At 43.4% G+C, this 17250-nt stretch overlaps 1 protein-coding gene across 1 annotated transcript in view; it reads right to left on the reverse strand.

Moving 5' to 3' along the window:
• Positions 1-17250, reverse strand: part of LOC308099695 (inositol 1,4,5-trisphosphate-gated calcium channel ITPR2-like) — an 84933-nt gene that overhangs the window by 36532 nt on the left and 31151 nt on the right. The window contains exons 30-37 of the mRNA XM_080448428.1: positions 15888-16013; positions 15449-15571; positions 14784-14904; positions 11477-11622; positions 7693-7835; positions 6097-6205; positions 4120-4240; positions 2772-2935 (exon numbers count right to left, since the gene is read on the reverse strand). Of these exons, the coding sequence (XP_080304554.1) occupies positions 2772-2935; positions 4120-4240; positions 6097-6205; positions 7693-7835; positions 11477-11622; positions 14784-14904; positions 15449-15571; positions 15888-16013 (1053 nt within the window). The remainder of the gene's footprint in view (positions 1-2771; positions 2936-4119; positions 4241-6096; positions 6206-7692; positions 7836-11476; positions 11623-14783; positions 14905-15448; positions 15572-15887; positions 16014-17250) is intronic.

A 17250-nucleotide genomic window follows, 5' to 3' on the forward strand; every position in this document is an offset into this window, starting at 1 on the left:
TTTGGACATACGAGGTTTCCACCCGACAGAGACGATATGCTTTGACTATTTTGAGTGGTGGTGGTGTGCCACGCATGGATTTGAGGCAGTAGCAAGGGCGACGCCCCCCCGGGCGTGGCACACCCCCATACACAGAGATGAATCTGTTAATCTACCTCTGTGCCTTCGCTCTGCCACAAAGGGATATATCAATATTGGAGTGATCCAATATAGCGCTACATAACTATAGGTTACTAGCGTAACCCCTGTTCTATGAAATACGACGCGAGAGGTCTAGCTATGGGAGAGCGCCCTCTAGCGCGAACACAGAGGCATTTTCTTGATGTTATTCCAGACAAGGTCCCTTGGCTGGATTCTGATTCGCTCCCCTGAGCGGAGGTCCCGCCCTCCGCCTATATAGTCAGGGCTTCATTCAGTCCTTCGGAAATAGACTTCCTCTTCTCGTCTGCCTTTAACAAGAAGGGGGTCTTTGCGAGACCTCTCGCTTCGTATTTCATAGAACCGGGGTTACGATAGTAACCTATAGTTCTAAATTCAATACTCCGCTTCGAGGTCTCGCTATGGGAGAGATTTGATAAACTCCCTGATTGTAATCCCGAAGTTCCACTGAGTTCCACCAGCCCAAGGCATATCAATGCCTGGAAGTGACACTTAGGACTGCATGCGCCAACAGAGGCGCAGTGACGTCAAAGCTGTAGAACCTAGTAAAGGTTAAGGGGAAAGCCCAGCTGGCAGCATCACAAATGTCCTCAATAGAGACACCTCTAGACAGGGCCCAAGATACCCCTCATGGAGTGTGCCCTCAAACCTACTGGGGGCACCATACCACTGCCGGAGTACGCCAACTGAATGGCCTGTACAACCCAGTGGGAAAGTGTCTGCTTTGAGACTGGTTTACCACGCATGCACGGTGTCCAAGCCATGCAACTGGTCCGACTTCCTCGAAGCCCCTGACCTGTCAACATATACCCTCAGCGCCCTTATCGGGCAGAGACAGTGTAGTCTTTCCTCCTCTGGTGACGAGAACGTTGGCGGATGAAACGCCACCAAGGCCACCACCTGTCTGTCGCCCACACCAAACAGCATACACTCACCCTGAGTGGACAGGGCGTGAAGATCACTGACTCTCTTAGCCGAAACTAAAGCGAGTAGTAACGCAGTTTGAAGCGCCAGATGCTTCATGTCAATGTGGGACAGTGGTTCAAAAGGCACCTGAGATAAGGCGTCCAGCACCAGACCGAGGTCCCAGGATTGTACCAGGGACTTGGATACTGGCAAAAGACGTCTCGCACCTTTCATAAACCGGCTCACTAAGCGGTGTTGGCCCACGGTGTCATCACCTATGCCAACGTGAAACGCTGAAATGGCAAATAAACCTTTAGGGTGGCAATCGCCCGTCCTCTGTCCATCAGGTCCTGTAAACACAGGATGACCTTCAAGGGCGCCAAATAGGATATAGTGCGAGCATTCCCGCACCATAGCTCAAACGTGCGCCATTTCCCAGCATAGACGCTACGGGTGGACAGGGCTCTGGCACTCTGTATAGTCGCGATGACGCAGGCCTTCGCCGCTCAGACCGTCCCGACCATCGCCGGTAGCCGTGGCCCCAGGGGCGTCGGTACCAAGCCCCCGAACACCCCCCCCCGAACACAGGAGCACGGAGGAATTAAGGATGCATGCTCCTGCGCCTAGGACCGTGTAGGCCTTCCTGTTGAGGGCAGAGACATCTCTATCCTGTTTGGATGAGAAATTCGTGCTGCGGCCCAGATTCACTGACCCTGCCGGTAGGAGGTGGGCCGCCATGGCCATCTCCATCCAAGGGATCTCGCTCAGCCCATCCTCCTGCTCCCTCAGGCAGTCGAGGCCTCGAAAAGGCTGGATAGGCGAGGAGTATGGCTTCTCCCATGACTTGTGGAGGGCCTCCAGGGCGACGAGCGTCGCCCGCTTTACCCTGACTCCTCCGATGCCATCAAGGAGGGAGGCCTGTGGTGTGGTCCTTTCCTCTGGACGGGGCCAAACCACACCTGTGCGGTCCGCCGCTCGGTGAAGTAGCTTGTGCATGCTAGCATCGTCGAGCTCCAAGCCTGGCTCAGGCACTGGGAGAGGCTTCGCTGTGTTAGACCGCTGTGTGGAGGGGATGGAGTGCCTGCTGTAGGAGGGGGAGAGGATGTCGTCCTCCTTGTCCTCCCCTGGAGAATTGAGGTAGACTTGGGCTGCACTATGTAACTTTCCACTTCTACCCCGGATTTGAACGCGGTTCCCAGCGCAAGTGCTGGAATTTTACCATTGAGCTAATAGAGCTTGCCTGCTTGCTCAGGGGATAAATTGAATATTGACCATCAGGTCAACAATTTGTGTCAGATCCTGTGAGACATGACCTTTTACACAATTTAAATGTCTAAATAGAAGAGCAGGGACACAAAATACAACCACCCCAATTGTATAAGTTATATTGTATTAACATACTCTATCATACAGATTGTATAAGTTATATTGTATTAACATACTCTACCATACAGGTTGGATAAGTTATATTGTATTAACATACTCTACCATACAGATTGTATAAGTTATATTGTATTAACATACTCTACCATACAGGTTGGATAAGTTATATTGTATTAACATACTCATACCATACAGATTGGATTGGATAATTACATTGTATTCATAAAAAAGGGGGTCCTTGACTTGAAAACGTTTGAGAACCACTGCTTTTATAGTACATTTTTGCATGCTCAGTTAATCAGTTAGTTGAGTTATCGGTGTACCTGTATTAGTGTGTTTCCACCCATGAGCAAGGCACTGCCCAGAATGACGCTCTCTTCAAACACACGGTCGTTCTTGGTGTTGACGATTAGGTCAACAACCAGCTCTGATGCCCCACATTTATCCAGGTGACACTGAATCTCCATCCTAGTACTGCCTGACTCTCCTGTGGAAGAGTAATATGCATTATATAAGGTCGCTGACGGGTAGAAACCTCATTATGTCCAAAAGCCGTTATTTTTTCATGAAATGGAACAAAAATGGTAACGAAATAGTGAAAATAGCCGATCTACAGTTAGGGGTTAAGTAATCTCAAGACAGAGACAGCACCACTGGCCTAAACATGTAGTGCTGTAGGAATAAACACAGAAGCACCCGAGAGGAAGTGGACTGAGAGAGGGGAGGAGCCAAACCGAGTTCCTGTTTCTACACAAAAAAGGAGGTGGTGCCCAGATTGGGGGTCAATTGTCTTGCTCAGGGACACTTCGACATGGAAGCCAGGAGGCAAATTGGTGCCCTTCTGATTACCAGGCAGCCTCTGTATAGGTTGAGAATCACTGGTCTAGCATGTTGGTTATTGGAACTGATAGGCAACTTTCCTTAAAGACCATTAAACATAGAACTATGTGCAGAGTCTTGAACGTATTGTATTTGGGTGTCACACAATGTCCCGCTTGAAACATTTTAACAACACAAATCTGGTATGGGTGTCCCTGGCACAAAATATGTTCAGATGGGGGGGTCAGTGGACAAATATATAGCCTACATATTAATTTGGGGGTCCTTGATTTGAAAATGTTTGAGAACCACTAACATCAGGAAGCAAGCCCAAATAAGCAAACAAAACCGGCAACGACCATTATTTACAAGCAACTTTACAGAAAAACAAGCCCAAAGTCGCTTGTAATAAGCAGACATGGCAACACTGGTTTCTGGGTGTGTGTCAGTATTAGGGGTGGCGCGATACTTTCTCCCGCGATAAATAATCGATATGCTGCCGAAAAATATCGATATAAATTATTATTATTATTATTTTATTTTTTTGTTTGTGATACGTTGTTTTTCCTACTCTGTATTTGTGTAATGATGATTTTGAACTGTTTGGTGCTATTTTATGTGTTTATGAATTGAATACAAGGACTATCGTGATATATCGTTGGTGAATTTTCATGCAATATATCGTGATATTGCAATATATCGATATTTTCAGATATCGTGATATATCGTTGGTGAAATTTCTTGCAATATATATCGAATATCGTGATATCGCAATATATCGAGGGGCCTAATATCGTGATATATATCGTATCGTGAGGTACCCATATCGTCCCACTCCTAGTCAGTATCTACCTTCAGGTGATGGCTTGATGAAACCTCTTGATGAGCTGTTCCTACTCCCAACGTCTGGTTTGAAATGAAGCCTTTGATTTCCAAAGTAACGCACGAGGAAAGACTTTCTTAACACTTCTCCCTGCGAGAGAGAGAGAGAGACAGAGAGAGAGAGAGAGAGAGAGAGAGAGAGAGAGAGAGAGAGAGAGAGAGAGAGAGAGAGAGAGAGAGAGAGAGAGAGAGAGAGAGAGAGAGAGAGGCACATCATAGGAAATCGACATTTAAACAATTCCTAGTGAATTGTTTCACTGCTCCTGAAAATAAAGCATAGTTATTGTTTCATCATATCTATATGATCTGCATATTGCATATCAGATACATCAAAATAAAGGAAACATTACAAGCCAAGCTTCCATAAGAGGATTGAGCAGATTGAATTTTTTAACATAGTGACTGAATGACGATGCTCCTACTAAAACAATGGGTTAGGTTAGGAGGTAAACTGAAAAGGCATTGTATTAAGATTTCATAACAATGCCTTCATTACACAAACCCTGCCTGCACACAACCTTAACTAGTTTAATTATTAACACCAATGTGTGTAATACAGCATGTTTAGGTAACTAAAAAACAATCAATCAATCAATCAATCAATCAATCCAGTGAAGGATGTAACATTGCCCTACTATTTAAAGTCAATATGACTGCTGTGATTATTGGTCTAATCTATTGTCGCTGTGAAATGATAACCGCTTCATATTTCTCATATTTCGTCCAGTCTCAATTTTTGTAAACAAATAATTGGTCTATTAACTATGAGATCTTCATCTTCGTCATCATGTTGCAATTACACAAAATGTCCATGTGGTGGAGACATTCACAGGGATGAGCTGTAGGGGGTGCTCAGGGGGTCGGCGACCCCTTAGCTCTGGCACTATGTGGGCTGGGGGCTCGCGCGTGCTCCACATGCACGCAAGACAAAGACAAGTTGTCTGATTATTTTAAGTACTTATGTGTGGGTGAGTCTATGTAAAGGGCTTTTATATAAAACTAAAAGGAAAATAAAATAATTAATTAATTTAATTAAAACAACAAATTAACAATGCAACTAAATAATAAGAGATATAATAACATTAAAAATCACATGTTGAATACAGTATTTCAACTAGCACTGAGCTGATCGGCTATGTGCACATGCGTGCACGTGACGTCAGAAAATAGAGCCCCCCTAGCTCAAAAATCCACAGCTCATCACTGTAGACCACTGTGTAATCTGTCAAAACTCCTCACAAAAAATGTGGAAACGTAACTTTGGTCTATTATTTCTCCCCTTAATACTAATTGGTATTGTATTGTATAACATTTTATCGTTGATTAGTCACCTTTACAACAGCAATCGTGGAATGAGCAACACAGCTAAATGTGTGGGTAGCATGTAAATCCTGTAAATCTCTGGAAGAAAGCGTATGGTTCCTCAGTGAAGCAAGGATGAGGAACTGATCTTTTTGGGGTGTTGTGTCCCTGGGACGGCCACTTTACGGTCTGTCTGTGACTTCACCAGTCTCACGGAAATTGGTCCTAAGTTTGGAAATGGGTACCAAATAATGCTGCCACTCTGCGTAACGGAACATCAGTTTCTATTGATTGCACAAAGTTGCAGGACCCATGCTCAGGTGTCAGTCACACACCTGTGACAACTCACCAGCAGCGCTGGCAGGGTACGGAACATGGCAGAAAATCAGAGCTAAGGCCAACCCCTCATGTGAACTAATAATATTATAAGTGACGTGATTGGTTAAAAACCTTAACCAAGAACAGACATGGGAATATAAGCGACATGATTGGTTAAAAATGTTAACATGGATAGCACACACGAAAGGATTGATTAGTCTCCCTAGAGGGCGAGAACATAAAACCAAGAATAATGTTGATGGGCTGCTTCTCACAGGGCTTCATGGTCAGTGTTAGAGCTCCTCCATACAGCTCTGTGTTACTCACACATTCCCCCAAGCTTTCCTTCTTGTCCATCATCTTTCTGAGAGACTGTAGAATCTTGATACAAAGCTGTTCTTCTTCCTCCATCAGCTTCTTGGTATGTTTGATTAATCTATGAGTGTGACATAGATCAGAATAATCAATCAATAAATCAATCATCTTTATTGGCCAAGTATACTTTCACACCACAAGGAATGTTACATTTGTCAATGCCTCATTGCCTCTCAAATATGTGTACTTACACAACAGAAACAGAACATGCAGATGCATAGCATATAGTATGTACCATAAAGAGTGCAACATGTAGGCAGCATTTCAAAAAGGGCTGCTCGGTAGAACGCAAATGTCCACCAGGGGGCACACATCTTCCTCCCTCCATCATTGTGTGTGCAGCGGCGGACTGGCCATTTGGCGTACCGGGCAAATGCCCGGTGGGCCACCCAAAAAAAAAAAAAAAAAATGTTTTAATCAAATATTTTCGTCCGGGGGGTGGTGGGCCGGTCCGGACCAAAAATGCCAGGGCTGAATTTGGGTCCCAGTCCGGCCCTGTGTGTGTGTGTGTGTGTGTGTGTGTGTGTGTGTGTGTGTGTGTGTGTGTGTGTGTGTGTGTGTGTGTGTGTGTGTGTGTGTGTGTGTGTGTGTGTGTGTGTGTGAGTGAGTGAGTGAGTGTGTGTGTGTGTGTGTGTGTGTGTGTGTGTGTGTGTGTGTGTGTGTGTGTGTGTGTGTGTGTGTGTGTGTGTGTGTGTGTGTGTGTGTGTGTGTGTGTGTGTGTGTGTGTGTGTGTGATGTGATGTGATGTGATTGTTTTGGCATTGTGTAAATGTATGAAAAGGACAATGGGGGAAGGCTAAGATAAAGGATACTGAATGTTAATCCATTGTGTCAGTTATGTTTATGCAGGATCAGACTGAGAACACAGAACAGGGCAGGAGTTTAAATGACAGTGGCCTCCATCTCTATCCAAATTGACATACAGATGATAAGATAGAGCAGCCAGGATGAGTGTGGTGCTAGCTGATCAGTTGGTCTATGAAAGTAATACAAACTAGATAAGTTTGTGAAAGTGTGGTTGGCCTGACCCAAGTCATGTGTTCCAGCAGTCTGAACCCAAGGAACGCTTGAGGGAAAACAGCACTTCTACGACACACTTTTTTTCCAGCTGCTTTTGGAGGTGAGCTCTATAGAGGCCCCTCAAAATGATACTAAAAATCACACCCAGTGTGAAGTGGGCGGTGGTCATCATAGTGATGGAAGCTCACTTCCCAAAAAAATGGATTTTTGGAAGTCCATAATCTTATTTATAGGTTATTAATGTCATCATGTGTCTCGCTAGCCAATCACAGTGCTGAATAGAGTCAGCCAATAGAGTCAGCCAATCACAGTACAGCTAACTGGGCCAGCTGGGCCAATCACAGTGCAGGAAACTAATACTAATGAGGTGTCCCAACCCCACTTATAGGGGCGGCTACACCGCCCAAAAATTGGCATTGAATTGACATATGGACAATATATTGGACAATATGAGCAGTAATACATACAGCCAATTCACAGCTGTTCATCTCAATTTTCATATTACTTAAAATGTGTACAGAAACGTACTTGGACATGAAGGCTTGGCTCTCACAAAGCATGCGAGCAGCCTCTGGAAACAGCAGCTCAGGGCAGCAGAGAACGTCCACCAGTACAGAGAACTCTGCCTGCATCTTAGAGCTGAACTGCTTCTCCAGACAGGAAACCACCCCCTATATACACAGCACACATATAACAAACACAAACACTTTAATAATAGTAATAATAATCATCATCATCATCATTTATTTAATATACTGAATCCCCCAATATTATGTTACTATCGGGCCCAACCTTGTACCTCCATATTTCTTCTTTTCGTCTCCGCCAGGCCGAAAGGCATGGCGAGAGTATGTTTTACCCCCTGTCTGTCCGTCCGTCCGTGTGTGTGTGTGTGTGTGTGTGTGTGTGTGTGTGTGTGTGTGTGTGTGTGTGTGTGTGTGTGTGTGTGTGTGTGTGTGTGTGTGTGTGTGTGTGTGTGTGTGTGTGTGTGTGTGTGTGTGTGTGTGTGTGTGTCTGTGAACAGCTAATCTCTGGCACCGTTGGCTTGATCGCAGCGAAACTGTGCACACAAACACAAATTGGCACACATGATATCTATAGTCATGTGATCAAGACCGATCTGTTTGATTTTTCATATTCCATCCTGATTGGCTAAGATTGACATCTAAAGTTTGGAGGAGTGGCCCATTTTGAACAAAATGCCGCAAATCATGAACGCAGCGTCCGATTGCGGTGAAACTTTGCACGCATATACTGTACGCACTACGTTGAGGAACAAATGCCACCATTTTAACATCATTCCCACCAGGAGGCCGATTTTTGCAACACATTTCTTTTTTATATTACTCCTACAAATTTTGTCCAAACATCATGCAAATCGTTACACATTATCTTTATAGTCAAGTGATCAAGATGGTTCCGTCAGATTTTTCCTATTCCATCCTGATTGGCGAATTCCAAACATTGCTGGCCCACAACAACCTACCTGACCTGGCGGAGACCTGTGCTTCGAGGAGCACTTTTTCTAGTTTTAATGTAATTTGTTATATAACAGTGTCACACGCAAAAGTAACAAACAAAGGCAATCTACAAGTTCACAATGTGTCACGTTGCAACACGTTGCTTGGGGATCTGGTATTTTCATTATTCTTTTTTTTTCTTTTCGGTTTCATCTCACTGGATTGGTTCGCAGTCGAGTGTGAAACGGCTGGGATGAGGCCATGGTTCTCAGCAGGATACCGGTGGATTACCCACTCTAGGTGACTTATCCAAATTACTTGTTCAAGAATGAGGGAAGGATGGAGCGGAAGAGTAACCGGAGAATCAGAGCGATACTGGTTTTCGCTGTATGGCACTGCACGAAAAGAGAGCTGAGCCAGAAGGCAAAGCTCTCGATATAAGTTTTATCTTCATTCCTACAATTGCCACGTTCATGAAATGTTGGTCATGGCCCAAAGAACAAGATCGCGGATTGAAGCGGCTGAAATTAGTTTTCTCACAGGGGTGGCTGGCATCTCCTGTAGTGATAGGGTAAGAAGCTGAGTCACCCAGGAGAGACTTGGGCCCCTATTTTTGGCACTGCTATACCCGCAGCCGTTGACCACTTGCCGTGAATTTCTGCCCATTACCTGTGAAAAATGGATAAGGGAGCTGGCACTGTCCCTAAAAGCTATTTTGCGGCCGCTATACCCGCTCGCTATTCATTATGCCGACTCCACTATTTGCGCCTGGAGGTGTGGCCGTGGTCGTGTTGTTGCATCATCCCCAAGATTGCTATTTTACCCACACACGTTTTGGACAGTGCATAGTGGAATCTAAAACCACCCGCAATGCCAACTTGGTTTGGTAGGGCGCGCCTGCAATGGACAGACGGCCAGGGCGCACAGTGGCACATTCGAGGTCTCCCTCTCACCTAATTCTCAACAAATCTATGTGATTGTAAATTTCCTATAATCAGCAGAAGTGAGAGTGTCAATTCCTTGAGTCAATTGTTTTTATATAAGATGATAGTCTATTCAAAGAAGACAATTTGTGCGGCGCACAATGCAATGCTCTCCAAATTACACACTTGAGTTTTATTCATTGATTAGCAGGAAATAATGAACTGATTACAAAAATATAAAAGTCTCTCTAATCAGTAAGTATGTAGGTGATACGTATGCCTATCAAATGTGGTTTTATTGAAAGGTAAACAAAGGCTAGTATAGAGCTTAGAAACCAAACGTCAGGTGTATGATGTCCATGTTAAATCCCCACGGTGCGGCTGCAGCGAGAGGAGCTGTTGCCAGAATTTGTGAGAGGACTAAGCAACCAGGTCTATAAAAACAAGCCCAAAAGAAGCGACTATAATAGGCCACATGAGCACTTCAAACCTATATATGTCGGCCATTAAATAATGTGCAAATTTATGTATGTTGGCTATTTGAAAATAGCCGATCTACAAACTCACCACTGCACTACCATTATTTGCAAGCAACTTTACAGGGGAAAAAAGCGACAAACGTTTGCGGGGGAACGCCCCTTGCACAGTCCTAAATCCCCAATTAGTGGATTTAGCCAGTTAGGCCCTTTATAGGGCCCTTGGAGTAAAACCACTGCTCTGTTCTGTACATAGAAAGGAGCCAGTTAAGTTGGTTCAGGCATCTAGTAGGAGACACCTCCTGGTCGCCTCCCTAGGGACGTCTTCATGCACATCCAGCTGGGAGAAGGCCACGGGGCAGACTAAGGACCAGATGGGGGGATTAAATCTCCACTTGGAAAGCATCTGGATCCCACAGTATGAAGTAGTTTTATTGTTGCTCGGGAAATAAAGGAAAGTCTGGAATTCTCTGTTGGAACTGTTGCCTCCGTGACCTGAGTCCGGATAAACAGATTAGATGGATTTTGCTTTACATCTATAATGCCAGTCTGTCTGTGAGTTAAATAAATATTTCACCAATGAAAAGTATTAACAAGAGCTTGTGACTAAATAATAACTACATTGAATCTCCTAAAAATGAACAGTTTTGGACATTTCAGCCCGACAACGACAATATACCGTTTATATTAACATTTATTGCAGGGAATAAAGGCCAATGTAGTTTATGCTTAGTTGGAGCGACAAATGTTGAATGTCATGTCAAACTACGCGTCTCGCAGCGTTATTAGTTTTCGTATTGTCTGCCATAGGTGTCACAACAGCGTTGCCACAAAACATAAACAAGGAAGTGAATGTAGTCTTGTGCATCTTCCCAACCAATCATCGTACGCGCCTGCCTGTTTTTCCAGAGGTACACAACACCTTCGGCGGAGGTCCTCCTCAACATATTCTTTGTCATTTGACGTCCCTTTCGTAGCACGACACGTCGGTCAACACTTGTCGCTCAGAGAACGCATTGGCCTTAACCAATTAAGACCTGAGGACGATAATAAAATGTCTTCTAAATCCTAACAGTTTTCTGAAAAACGTATGTTGCTATATATCGTTGCTGTTGGGCAGAAACCTCTCATCTCCATATTTTTACTTTTTGTGTTTTTCCGTGAATTAATGCCCTACTTGGTAATGCTACAGCGGCACACAAAAACATCAAAAGCAGCAGATTTACAAGCACGTTTCGGGCTTGTAGATCTGCTACTTTTGCTACCTTTGAATTTGATTCCTGAAAAGTAACAGTCTTAGGCATGACGGTTCAACCCGACAGAGACGATATACTGTATAGCTAAAATCTAAAAATGACACAGATGTTTTAATGGGTTAATACTCCAATGGAATATAGCCTGACTCTCATAGGAATAAACTTGAAGTCATAATTACGAGAACGGCATTATGCACCTGCAGCTTCTCTATGTCGATTTTGTAGTCAGGGCCGCCCAGAGACTCCTTGCGGGACTGTGTGCAGGCTGACATCCTCCATTCTTTTGCGACCCGCTGAACCTGGATGTCCAGCTCCACAGGGATGGGTATGGCTTGTGTCTTGGCTGGGATAGAGGAAAGGCCATTAAATACGTTTGCTCAGTGTTACGGCCCTATATGGCCATAGTGTGTGTGTTTAACCCTCTGTCAGTGCTGCAGGATGAATGAAGGTGGGAGTGGCCATGGAGATTGGAGGAGTGGCGTGGAGATTGGGGACACACCTGGCTCCCATTCCCCAAATCAACCAGCCACTATAAAAGCCTGGAAAGATCAGCCCATAAGCTCTCTTTTACCATTGCAACACCACATGCTGCTGATCCCTTTTTGCTGTAGTTAGCTAGTGTTTAGTAGGTATGTAGGCTGTGTGCCATACCTTCCGGCTTAGTGCGGAAGGTACCTTTAATACTGAGTGTTTAAAGTATAGACAATTCTAATATAAGCTATTTCTTAATTACATCCCAAACCTTTTCCTGAGTACCTCTGAACAGGGAAGCTGGTAGGGGTGTGCCGCCATTTTCTTTGTTCCCCTTTTGTCCCTGTTTTTCTTAGGTAGGGAGTTTAGATTGTACTTTTGGTTTTGGTGTAGTTCAGTTTTTTTTCTTTTCAGGTAGGGAGTATTTTGGCTTTGGCCACCCTGATGTTTATGCCTTCCCTGTTTGTTGATCCCCTGTGAATTTAAGTTGCAAATTAATAAATTGTACACTTTTTGGTTGACCCTGACTTTGTTTGAAATATGTTGCGCCTCTATATCCTCTAGACCTTGTAAGGTCGTAACACTCAGTCAACTTTGACTAAAAGGGTGGAATCATATTTGACTTCGGGTACTCAAGCTGTAGACAATCGTCTATAATAATAATAATAATAACAATAAATATGGCTGCAAGCAGCAACAAGCGGTTTCGAGGGAGGGAGAGAGAGAGACAGTTAGCGAGAGAGAGAGTGAGCGAGGGCAGGTGTGATTATGGAATGAGAGGGAGTGACAGCAGGTGAGGTGGGTGGATCCAATCCATGGGAATAGGCCAGGGGGAGTGTTGCACACTAGGATGACTCTTCTACAAGAACATAAGTCAGAAAATTGACAAACAAATACTGTCAAAATGCCATTTCATCTTGTCTTTAAAAAGTGAACATGCATTAATGGCTGTATGTGGTTACTGTAGGTGTTGTATTAATAATTAAATCTGCAAAGTAACAAGTAACTAAAGCTGTCATATTATGCTGTAATTGTAGTAGAGTAGAAGTAACACAAATGAAAAGTAAAGTAAAAGTACCTCAACATTGTACTGTGCATTGTAATCACTTGTATTGGTACTTGAGTAAATGTAAATAGTTACTTTTCAGCACCATTGAGGAGCCAATGACTGACAGGCTATCACCAGGTGCACTGATTGCTAGAGTGCAGAGGGACATGGGTTGATATTAATGGTCTTAACTCAAAATGTATATATCACTGCTGACTAGATGACTCTTTTCTACACCCACCCTCACTAACCTTAACCTCAGTAAAACAACGACCTAACCTCAAGAAACACTTTGTAAAACTAAAAATTCCAAATGATCACCTTAACGCATTGTTGGGGATAGGGATCGAACCAGCAACCTATGAATTCACAGGCTGCCTCTCTTCTCATTGAGCTAGAGATATGGCCTCCCTGGTGGTGTCTGTTGATATCTATAGGTTTTTCCGTCCGTTATGAACCAAGCCTCTGTTTCGCTAACTACTCTAGATCACTGGTTCACAAAACATTTACCATTAAAGCTTTTTTTTGTCTTCTCGGAATGGAAACTAGTGAAAATAGTCGATCTACAAGCTCACAACGCGTTGCTATCTGAAAGATTGTGAGATTGTAGATCGGCTATTTTCACAAGAAAGTATGTCTTACATAAAAAATAACTACTCTCAAAAAAGCATTTCATGTTATTTTTTAAAAATTGCACATTGAATTAACAGGGTCATGATTTGTACAATGCAATTTAAATGTAAACTGAAATGAGTGGGGTTTGAACCAGTGACCATCTGAACAAGAGGCTAACATATTACTGATTGAGCTATTCAATCCACAGCCCTGGTCAGTGAGAAAGGAGAATCCAACAAAACAAAACAAAAGGGGGAATGAAGTACGTCATACATTGAAAATAACTACCCTCAAAATGCGTTTCATTTAACAATTGCACGGTTATTCATTGATACAGTCATGTTATGTGCAATGCAATTGAGATGAAGTCTGCACGAGGTGGGACTTGAACTGGGGACCTTGCGGTTTCAAGGCAGATGATTAAGCGATCAAGCCATTGGACCAACAGACCTGAACTGGTGAAAAAGGAGCTCACACATTTGACACAGTTTCACGCAAATTTCTCAGAAATCCTAGGTTTAAATGTTTTTCAAACTGCTCAATATGGCGTAAAATCTAAGGGCGGAGCTTACTAGTCAAAGTGATAGATGTGTTCCTCATGAGTCAAGGCACATGTGTAAGCAAGTTTCACGGCTGTCGGCCAAACGAGGCATGACTTTTGCCTGTTTAAAGTTTGCATTTTCAAATAATTGCTATAGCGCCCCCCTTTGACCAATTGGAGTAAGATTGGTTTCAGTGATACCTGGAATGACCCTCTACATTATTGCAAAGTTTCAAACAAATGTGAGTCTGCATGTACGTGTTAGGGGCAGACGAATAATTTTCATAAAACTGCAATATTCATTGGCTCATAAAAGTATGAAAGTTGTTAGGCATGAGGAGACGCATGTGTGTATCGAAGTTTCATGGCTGTAGGTCAAACAGGGCATGAGTTGTACCTGTTCAAAGTTGGCATTTTCAATTGAGTGCTACAGCGCCACCCTTTGGCCAATGGTTGTGGGTTTCGGGTCTTCGCCGTTTGGCATAGCCCTCTACCACATTGCCGAGTTTCGTAAAAAGTGTATGCACGGTTGGGCCAGAACTGAAAAAACGGCGGAGGAAAGAGAAAGCCAAGGAATGCAATAATGTTTCGAGCCTGATAGGCCTCGAAACCTTAATAATAACTACTGAGAAAGGCCCTGTCACCCCAGGTTCGTTTCTTTGTCTTGGGAACATCCATGAGGTTGGCATCACCCGACTGAGGGAGCGGTAGGAGTTCAGAGAGGTAGCGGGGAGTCTGGTTATTGAGGGCCTTGTAGGTGGTGACCGTCTCAGTGTACACATTCTGTTCAACCCCCCAAAGCTGGATAAATGCAGGGACCAACACTCACCCACATCTGCCAGTGTTTCGATACAGCTCTCAATGTTTGTCTTCTGAGTCGAGGTGATCCAGGCACAGTCGTACATCCTGATGGCAGACTCCAGCAGCTGCATGAAGATGGACTGGTTTACCTGGTTGGAGTGGAAGGAGCATGAGACTTGTTTTCCCCTTTTTGCACGAAGGCCTGTGTGCCACATCTATCACTGTTCTAGTGCTGCAGCCTATGTTCTGCACCTGCTGCTATTTTAACCTCACCTTATTTATGCATCTCATATCTACGTGTACATACAATACCTAGTAAAATTTGCACTTATGTATTATAGCTTAGATCGTTTTTTAACTGTTTCTAGTGCGCACAGAAAAAACTTTTTTTACCACTTCTTTACACCTGTAAACCTGTGATGTGACAATAAAGTTGATTAGATCTTGAAAAAAGAACATTTCCTCTGTGGGAGTAGATCAAACTAACAACCTCTGTTTAAAGCATCAGCTGCTGAAAAAATGAATGTTGATAGAAACAAAAATATGTTTCACTACATCCCATCTGTGATGCAAGCAGTCTGCTGTCAAGTATTACTCTAAGTTAAAAGTTGGCCAAGGACAGATGTGCTCACCAATGAGTCTTTGTCTCCACGCTCCACACTTCAGCTTTCTCTTAGACTTAGATAAAAGTACCTGGAGGCTGAAGTTGTTGACAGAGAACTGGGAGTTGAAGAAGCCTTTGACAACAGCCATCACTGTGTCTGTCACATACTTCTCCAGTGCCAGGTTACGGTCTGTGGTGGTGCTGTCACACACCTGAACGAGTGAAAAGCAAAGCGGAAATGCTCATTAAAGCACAATGGTAGAGGTTTGGGTTCTGCAGTTACCCTGCCATGACTCCAATATTGGCGAGATAGCTTCAATGCTGATCTCTGTTTTCTTTTCTTTTTTTTCTTTTTTTCCCTTACAGTATGTTGCTATATTATTAGTGTATATATATATATATATATTCAAAGATTTGCACACATTTTCACAATTTCTTTAAAAAAAATAGCAGATCAGTATATCTGCTATTTTTGAATATCCAAAGAAAACAAACAAAGCAGATTCTGTCAATGTGTATTTGTCTTACAGTGGACATGTCCATCAGGAAGTTTTCAAAAAGCTTCCGGACGTGGTCGGAGGTGTAGATCTCCTTCATTTCAACCTCGGCGTCCACGTAGCAGTGATTAACAAAGTTCACGTAGGCCGTTTTCACCTACATGACAAAAACAATCCAAAAGATGCAATTGAGTGACCAGTAGGCTAAACAACCATGCATTTACCACAGAGAGGCCCCCTTTTCCACTAAAAGGGCTTTGTCTCTAGAACTGGTTCCATTCTAGATTCATGGAACCTTGGTGCTTTCACGGAACCGGCCACGAACCGGCCACCAGTTTTAAAGGACGACTTCACCCATTTTCAATGTATCTTCTTCATATAATTGGTCCTCACTAATGCTCATTATAATGTGGTACAATTTTTTTCTACTCATTCTGTGTCCCAGAGGAGGGCTGTGGACATTTCAGAAACCCGCCTACCAGTGACATCATCGATGGGGAATGCAAGCTAATAGAAACTGCAGGCTTTCTATTCCTGAAAAGTTAGCATGCTATAATGAAAGCCATTGTTCTCACGTTAATAAAAAAAAAAAATATTGAAATCTTGTTTGAAAAATTAATCTGCCAAACTATGATGTCACTGGTAGGCAGGTTTCTGAAGTGTCCACAGCCCTATATGAGACACTGACTAAGTAGATTTTTTTTACCATTTTATCATGAGCATTAATGAGGACCAATTATATGAAGGTAAGTTGAAAATGGGTGAAGTCGTGCTTTAAGCAAATATTGTAATTGTGAGCGGCATAGCTGAATGGTTAGAGAGCCCTGCCTGTGGAGAGTGAGTCTCTAGTTGCCCCAGGTTCGATTCCAGGCCTGGCCAGCAATGTGTCGAATATGACCGGTGGAAGTGTCCATTTCACAGGGGGATTTCAATTGTCAATGGCAGTTACAGTTTCTGTCATGGACTTTGACTTTATTATTTAGCCATTGAATGCCCTTTTAAGGTCTTGGACTTATTAGGCCTTTGTTCTGTTGTTCTGTATCTAGTCTTGTTATTTGTTATTCTGTTGTTGCCCTGCTTTTGTGTACCTTTATTTTGTAGTATTGTTCTGTGCCTTCCTGTCTGCCCCTGTAGTTCTGTACCTGCCTTGTCTAACCGGTCTTGTGATTGCCAGTGTTTCCACCTGTGTCCTCTTAGTTCCCAAGCCTATCAGTGTTGATTGTCCAGTTGTGTTCACCTGTGTCTAGTTAGTCCTTGTGCATTTATACCTCCCTGTTCTCAGGGTTGCTAGTTCATTGAGTTATGTTGCTAGTTCATTGAGTTATGTTACTCAAGATACAACTATGTGTTGTATCTTGAGTTGAGTGCCGTTAGTTTGTATTCCTGTTCTTTAA

Source organism: Gymnoscopelus braueri (genome assembly GCF_963280865.1).
Source record: "Gymnoscopelus braueri genome assembly, chromosome: 13".
Taxonomy (NCBI): domain Eukaryota; kingdom Metazoa; phylum Chordata; class Actinopteri; order Myctophiformes; family Myctophidae; genus Gymnoscopelus; species Gymnoscopelus braueri.